This window comes from Poecilia reticulata, chromosome 8 (genome assembly GCF_904066995.2).
Source record: "Poecilia reticulata chromosome 8, P_reticulata-male-v2, whole genome shotgun sequence".
NCBI classification, from domain to species: domain Eukaryota; kingdom Metazoa; phylum Chordata; class Actinopteri; order Cyprinodontiformes; family Poeciliidae; genus Poecilia; species Poecilia reticulata.
The window spans coordinates 15,498,907-15,506,990 of record NC_088837.1 but is presented as its reverse complement, the minus strand read 5'-3'; the positions used below and the strand labels follow the sequence as shown (position 1 = coordinate 15,506,990).

Here is an 8,084-nt window from a genome sequence, read left to right as displayed (position 1 = left end):
TAATACAGGACGAGAACTGAAAAGCCCTATAGTAAGTTTCTATTTCCTCACAAAAAGCATCTCTTTTACTTTTCGTTTGGTTCGTTCAAATTTTGGTAAAGCGTTTAGAATATCACCATGCTTTCGTCTCACGTTGCTCTTTGCATTGAAGGGACCGTATGTAACTGCTGTATTCTTCAGGATGAAAGACACTTTTTCTAATCTTAAACTCTTGACAGCCCGAGTGAACCTTTAGCTCTGATCCAAGTTGCCATGGCATTATGTTTTAACAAAAACCTGAAAATGTGAAAGTGGAGTGATTCTGCTGAAACACCAATCTGTAGTGTTACAGACAGATAACCCATGTGACTCTTATAGATGACTGAAGAAGTCGCCTGCGAAATCCTTTGGCCGAGATGTCACTTTGTTCCACACACACTCAGATTCTGTCCCACTCTGCCCTCTGCTGAACATCTAGGAGCACAGCATGGCCTTTTGATCAATTCTCAGTGTCCTGACTGTGGAAAGCCTGAACAAAACGGCGAGTGAGTGTCACATGGCAGCTATAAGGAGAACTGACTCATAACAACATCGAAGGTCATCCTGCAGGCATTTCAAGCTTAAGCTTTAAGTGTCTATTAAATTGTAAATCGGGTGATGCAGACTTTATCTAAAAGAACATTTAGAGTGAGATTTATCTGCTTGTTTTACTTAAGTGTGCTCTTTTTTGTGATATTAAATTATCTAATGCTGTTTTTAGCTTCTGCACAGCCTGGATGTAGCTTCAAAGTGCCAAACAAACAAACAAATCAGTTCTTTCCATCTTGAGGGCATGCCGTCTTTAACTAACCAGTTTATCCAGTGCTGCTACTAGGCAACTAAACATTCCTCCGTGACTTTAGGTTATGTTCTATTTGGAAGTTTTGTGTTTCATTTAACAGTATTTTAAAAGTCAAATTTGATCACTTTTGTTTCACTTCTAGTGCTACAGTTCCTCTTATAAGTCTTGGGTTGTTTTTCAAAAGAGAAAGTGAAAGTTATCAATGAAGACTCTTCCCTTACATTGCCAAGCTATAATTAACTTTTGACGGCACAGAAACATTTGCAGGAATCACTTTTAAGCTATTTGGAATTTCTTAATTTTGTATATGTTGTTCAAAGTTTATAACAAGTAATATGGATATGTCCAATGTATTAAAAACAAAGTTCTACAACAGTGTCTGAAATCAACTGTTAAACGGGTTGATGGTTAAATCATGGTTCGGTTGTTGTTCTTTTCAAGAAAATTACATTATATTTCAATAAAATTAACAGTAGTCCTGATAGACTAAGCCAAAAGCATTGCTTATATTTATAAAAGCAAGACTGATTAATAAAAATAATGATGAACTGGCATCTCCAAAGCCCAGATGTCATCAATAATGAAGCAATGTGGAATATTCTTGACTAATTAAACACTAATGAAGAGTTTTAGGATGCCATTTAGAAGCTAGGAGAATTATTGTTGAAGTCTTTCTAAAGATGTTTCAAAGAAACTTCTTCCCAGAAGTTATAAAATGGATATCTGGTTATACCAAATATGTAATTTTAGACTTGTTACTTTTTCTACTAGGGCAAAGAATATATTTTTTTTATGCCAAGTGGAAGCAGCGATCTGCAGAGATTCACGATTAAGCTCCACTTGAACCAACAACCATGATTGGAGATGGTTAAGTTGTCCCCAAATGATGAAGATTTATAACCAGTTTTATTCGTGTCACTAGTCACTGGTCATAATTGTAAAACTAAGGTGTGTTTGTACACATTTCAGTACAAACACTAGTTTCACACCACAAACTAGACTAGTGGTGTGAAAAATCCACACATTAAAACAAGAAATTTAGACCACATGGGATTAAAAATATTTTTATGTTGCTTTTTAACAAAATTCGACCCCTGGTCTTTTCGTTAATATTTAGTTGTTTTTCCTCCACTTTCTGTTGCTCTTGTCCATTTAAAAAGGGCTTAACATAAATAACTCTCATTAACTGATTAGTTGAAATTCCAGAAATGTATTATCTTAGTTTTGGTGCATTGTTCTTACATTGCACTGCATGTATTTTAGCCAACAAGGATAAATATGGAGGTACAGCAGTTATGAAAGTAGGATGTTTGGGGAACATTTTTTGCCCAGAGGGGGTCACTGTTTTATAATCAGTGATCTGTTTTATTGCACAGCTCTTGAAATCTTGTTATATAAAAATAATTTTAAGCTCCCACGTACTTCAAATAAAAAATGGAGGTAAAATTACTTTTTTTTTTTTTTCATTTATATCCTCACATTAAGTTGGGATCGGAACTCTCACGTTTAGGATTCATAGTAAAAGTAAACTTTGAAGGTTTACGCCCAGTTAGGATGAAACGAAACTTTAGAAGAGACGGAAACGTGCCTGAGCGAGAAGACGTCTCAACCCAGAGCAGCCAGCAGTGAGTCATAGTGCATGCAGCAGAGATGGTACGTAGACTTTACTGAACTGGACAGCAGAGAGAAGATTGAGGACCCACTCGGTTCTGGTGAGCGCTGAAATGTTTGTTTTTGCTACAAGCCATCCGGCATGCGGTCATGCCAGTATCCTAATCCTATTAGCTGGAGAGACTGTAAGAGCTCGTTGTGACAAGACACAGCTGAGTAAGTGGAGGATTACTGGGCTAAAACAGTGTTGTGGTTCGGCGTACACCTAAATTTACAGCTGTCATGGGTTAGTTTCTGTTTGAAAGAGGAGAGAAGAAGCTAAAGTTAGCAAGTGTTTACCACTGGGCTAGGTAGCTCACTAGCTGCTCATAGCGGTGGTGGTATTTTTCTGATGCGACTTATGGCTTTTAGTGAGAATGCCTGATGGGACTTATTTCAATGATCACGGTAGCTGTTAAAGTAATAGCTAAGCTATCGTTCACGTTTTTGTGTAGTCAAAATAACAAGGAAGTTATTCGCTGATATGTGATTGGCCGACATATATAGCCAAAGATCGTTTCTTATCAGGTGATGCTGCACGGTACAGCTAAAAAAAAATCTAACTGTGTTGCCTACAGTTGTCGTCATTCGTTCAGAACTGGAGGTTTTCAGCAGAGACAAATCTAAACAATAATTACCATCTTAATAATGATTCACATTAATGTGAAATAAATCATTATCAAAAATATTTATTCATAAGGTTGACCCAGATTTGATTTGAAATAATAAAGAATAAAATAGTTAAAATAAATGCATTGTATTATTTTTTTAAAACTCTGCATTAAATGTGAGCCCAGTAGGTGTAATCTAGATTTATTGTGATTCTTTAATTATACTGTTGCTGTGCCCCACATGACTAAGCAACTATCTGCAGGGTGGAGAAAGGAAAATGAAACCCATCAGAAAGTGTTATCTAGGAGTACCAAGTGAGGTCTGTTAAACTTCAGCCAATTAGATGTATTTTTTTTTAACCTAAATATCATTTTTATATTATTTGAAGATTTTTCTTATAATAATATAAGAAAAATCTTATATTAGGTGATTAGGTTAAAAAAATTAACCTAATCACCTCTCCCCTCGATTTTTTGCGGAGGTCAGTGTATCAACACATGGTAGTTGGCGGGACAGATGGCTGCTGTGTAACAGCTCCCAGTGACACTCCTTGAAAAGAACATTTTTATTGTGATACATAACAAAGGACTTGCAGGTCAGTTTGTTGCGTAAATGTTGGTGAGAGATCATGAGGTGAACTACTTTTCTGTGTGTAAATCTGAGCACTCCATCATGATACCGTGCTTGATATAACAGAAAGTGAAAGGATACTGCATTATATTGGGGAATCAAATACAAGATATTTCCTTCCTTTGTATCAGTCACAGAAGCCTGACGATGAAGTGTCCAAGTTGTGGCTATGCTATTGTGGATAAGAAATCCAAGTTTTGCAGTGAGTGTGGCCTCAAGCTTTCTGCCACAACATCAAACACAGAAGGTAAGTGGACAAGTTTAGAGATTCAGTTTATTCTCATGATTTAACATAACTAATCATTTTGAAAAAAAAGGTTTTTATGCTCATATGTTTAAAAATTAAACAAATCTGTATTTTAAAAAGCTATAAAAAAAACCTTAAAATTACTTAGTCTTTTATAGCAGTAGTGTCATCTCGTGTTTTCATTTTATTGTGTTTGTGACTTTAAGTGAAATTATAAGGTTTGGTCAAATGTAACTGAGATTAGGCTTTTTGGAAAAATCCGCTGGTGGTGGATTTGTTGTGAAACAAAAAACATGTTAGAAAGCCCCTCATGCCCATTGTTAAGCATGGTGGAGGATCTGTGATGCAATGGGCCTTTTTGTCTTTCAAAACTGACCGACAGCATCACTAAAACTCCTGCCAGAGCACATTTGCATTAAAAAATCTGGTCAACCTCTGTTCTATGACATCTAGTTATAATTTGATGCAGAATATTATGGGTTTGGAATAAATGATTATTGAAGTAGGGTTTTATTTCATTTTTAGTACCAAGAATAAAAAAAAATAACCTAATCAACTTGCTAAGAAGTTTAGATCAATTGTATATTTTGACAAATTACAAGACATTGCAGTAATAAGCACAAGTATGAAAAAACTATATTAGAAATCAAAGTTGGTTTCAAGTGTCTGTTTTGTGAAATTTGATTTTTATTCTTAGCTTTATTTCCCTGTTGCAGACACAGAAAATCAGCCTAAGTCCCTGATTGCAAACTCTGAAAGCAAAATGGAGGAATCAAACTCTCAGAGAAATGTCCATCACGCAGAGAACATGGACTCCAATAAATCGGCCAAACGACCAAATGATGAACAATTCAACCCAAAGAAAAAGGTGAGAGTAAGTAATCTGAACTGTTTTACTCTTCTTATTGATAAGATCATCCTAAGTGTTGGCAAGAACTGTTCCTGTGGACACATAGCTCATAGTTATTCATAACAAAAATAAGGTTTCTATTGAGTATGAAAAAAGTATTGCGATGAAAATAGAGTATGCAATAATGTTATTTCCAGACTCTGTAAGTCAGTCAGCGGTTTTAGCAGCTTCAACTTCTGAAGCCTGACTGCTGTACAAATATCTACCATAAATATATGATGTTTACAATGAAATGCAGTTATGCATTTACATTTTAGGAAAATGTATAAAAGTGACTCAGAATCTGTAAATTTGAGTCATAAGAACGGAATTTTGAATTGAAAATGTAAAGAAACCTTTTAGAAATTGTATGATCTCTGTAAAAAGGGCCAGAATTAATTCTTTGTATGTCCAGAATGCGATTTATTATTTGCTAAAACATATATATTTTATTTTGTCCTTTTTTATAGAAGAAGAAAAGAAAGAAAAACAAAAAGAAGAAAGGCGACAACATGCCTTCAGACCAAGATCAGAGCCAGTCTGACCCGTCACTCGTATCTTTGGAAGACAGTCAGGGAAAGACGAGACAAGAAAGAGGAGACTCCAGTGACAGTGAAAGCTCAGATGCCAATATGGAGGAAACAACAGACTCACTCCAAGATGATCCCCCCTCACACCAAGATGATCCCCCCTCACACCAAGATGATCCCCCCTCACACCAAGATGATCCCCCCTCACACCAAGATGATCCCCCCTTACACCAAGATGATTCCCCCTCGCCCCAACAGCAGCCTACTTCATTACCAGCTAATAGCATGGCAGCCTCCTCTAAAAGTACACCGACTGAAGAACCTGTATCTACAGCTGAGGAGACTTCTGCAAGTCAGTCTGAGGAAACCAATGCTAAAGAGACTGATGACAATAAGTCCGTTCAGGATCAAACACCTGAGAAAGGAGCAGGCGATGCTTCAGCTCAACCTTCAGCCTCAACAAACAAGCAGGTCACCCAGTCAGTTTCAGCTGAGGGAGCAAAGACTGCTGATCCTAAAGAGCAAAAATCTATCCCAAAAAATTCCAAAAACAAGAATGTACCTGTTGTTACTGTAGAATCTAGACCGGACAAGAATGCTAATTCAAATCCAAAAGCAAAACAGACAGAAGAAACACATCAGAAGGCTAAAGGTCAAGGAGATCAGAAACCGAAAGGAAAAGGTCAGCAGGACCAGAAGCAGAAATCAGCGCCATCAAAGGTACTGTTGGTTAATGTTTGTTGTACAAAATTGTTAATGAAAAAGACCTGTGTAAGGTGTGTATAAATAGCATTTATACTTAACATTGCAGGCTGATAACTCAGGCTCCAGTGTGGATCCGGAAAACAAAATGGACACTGAGAACAGGCAGGATGAAGTTTCAGGTGGAGAAAAGCAACAAAATCAAGACAATAAGAAAAGCACAAAAACCAACACTCCAGCAGCACCACTGCCTAAAACGTAAGACGCATGTAACTTTTAAAACTACTTTTATTTTTGAAGAATTATGTTCAGTAAACCAATTTTCTTCTCTTTGTTTTCTAGGCAAATTCAAAACAAAAACGTTGTCACACGAGACAGGCTCACAATTTACTTCCATGCAGTTCTTTCAAAGGATTTTAAATTTAATCCTGATGAAGATCGAATCTTTATCAGAGCTGGGAAACCTATTGCAAATAGCTGGTATGATGATATGGCTGAGCTGGAGGTAACCAGGTAGGAAAGAAATCTTAGGTTTTAACTCTTTGCTAAGTTATGTTAAATGTTGACACAAAACTGTTTCACCATTTGATTTTAGGAGGTTTTTATTGTTTGAATGGTTTATATTTAAGAGTGAAAAGCTTTTCTAGAAAAATATTTTTTCTAGGAAAAAAGACACCTCGAAGAAGCATTATTTAACAATACTTTCAAAGAGGATCTGGCTCTGGTTGCAAACAATAAAGAAATGACAAATAATTAGAGATGTTTCAATAGTGCATGAAATTTAAGAGAAATACATTGTTTTTGGTTCTTCCACAAAATTGTAAAGTTCGTACTTCATCCTTGTCTCACTGATGTTACAATACAACATGTGCCCTATAATTTGTTCTCCTCTGCAGGGATCTTGGAGATCATGGTTTTCTTGTTGAAGGATGCCTCATAACGAGAAAAGACAAAACTGTGTCTGAGTCCATAGCATACAAATATGTTGTCTATAAGAAAAAAAAGGGTATTTATGAGTTTGAGTACATATACAAACTGGATTCTACACATCACCATACCAACAGATGCTTGTTTGTGAACAAACACCTCATCACTGATGATGGTAAATACATTTTTAAAAAGTCTTCTCTCAGTCAAGCTGTGCAGTAATTTTAGTATTTTAGCAGTTGTATCTATATTAAGCCGTGGTTGTGTAGCAAACACTAGTATTTGTTTTGTATTTTCTGGTAAAGGGGACTGGCATCAGTATGACGACATCATCTGCGCTGAGCCATCAAAGCTCAACATGTTCACCCGCCTCAAGGAAACAATTTGGCCTGAACAACGTAAAAATCTGATTCAAGGAAGAGAAATTGCTGCAAATGTGATGCTGCAGTTGATATTTGATCTTCTAAAGAGCTGGAGTGATACCAATGTAAAAAGTTTTCAAATTCAGCTAAATCAGTTTTTCCAGGTTTATGCAAACCCTTTTGTTTTTGAGGAGAAGCAAAAGAAATGGTACTCCTTACAATTTGGAGAAGACGATGTAAGTTCAGAAATTGTATGTTTGTAATCTAGACCCTCATTTTTGGCCAATTTAATTCATTCTTTTTTTTTTTATGCAATATTATAGGTGAGGAAGATCCTGAAAGAGTTCATGCTGACACACGTGATCCCTCAACTCCAGGATAGGGCTGAGGAAAATCTGTACATCCCAGACCCCATGAGAGCAGCTGTGGTCATGCTTCATGTGTGGAAACAGTACAAAATCAAACTTGAAAATCCTGAGCTCTTCCGCCTCTGTTCTGCACTGTGTTTGCCTGAACTAGAGAAGGACAAATTTCTTCAGTACTGGGCAAATTTTTCTCAAGCTGTTTCAGTATTCAAAAAGTAGGTACCCAAAATACCTTTTAATTTTAATTACAAAACATGAATTTTAGTAAAGAAGATGATTAAGACCTATGTTTGGAAGCAATGACGTAGAATAAATTCTCAGGCATTTTATTTGCAAAACATTAAATCCCA

The 8,084-nt window shown here is 36.3% G+C and overlaps 1 protein-coding gene across 3 annotated transcripts in view; it reads left to right on the top strand.

The window, feature by feature from the left end:
- Positions 1 to 2,265: 2,265 nt before the first annotated feature.
- The window catches only part of rnf213a (ring finger protein 213a), a 36,620-nt gene continuing 30,801 nt past the window's right edge, over positions 2,266 to 8,084 (top strand). Inside the window, exons 1-9 of one of the 3 annotated variants that reach the window (XM_081610053.1) lie at positions 2,266 to 2,532; positions 3,844 to 3,959; positions 4,676 to 4,827; positions 5,319 to 6,098; positions 6,190 to 6,338; positions 6,423 to 6,593; positions 6,977 to 7,182; positions 7,313 to 7,605; positions 7,693 to 7,949. In XM_081610053.1, coding sequence (XP_081466179.1) covers positions 3,860 to 3,959; positions 4,676 to 4,827; positions 5,319 to 6,098; positions 6,190 to 6,338; positions 6,423 to 6,593; positions 6,977 to 7,182; positions 7,313 to 7,605; positions 7,693 to 7,949 — 2,108 coding nt within the window. In that variant the 5' untranslated portion in view covers positions 2,266 to 2,532; positions 3,844 to 3,859. The other 2 variants (XM_081610050.1, XM_081610051.1) reach the window with 2 other exon arrangements.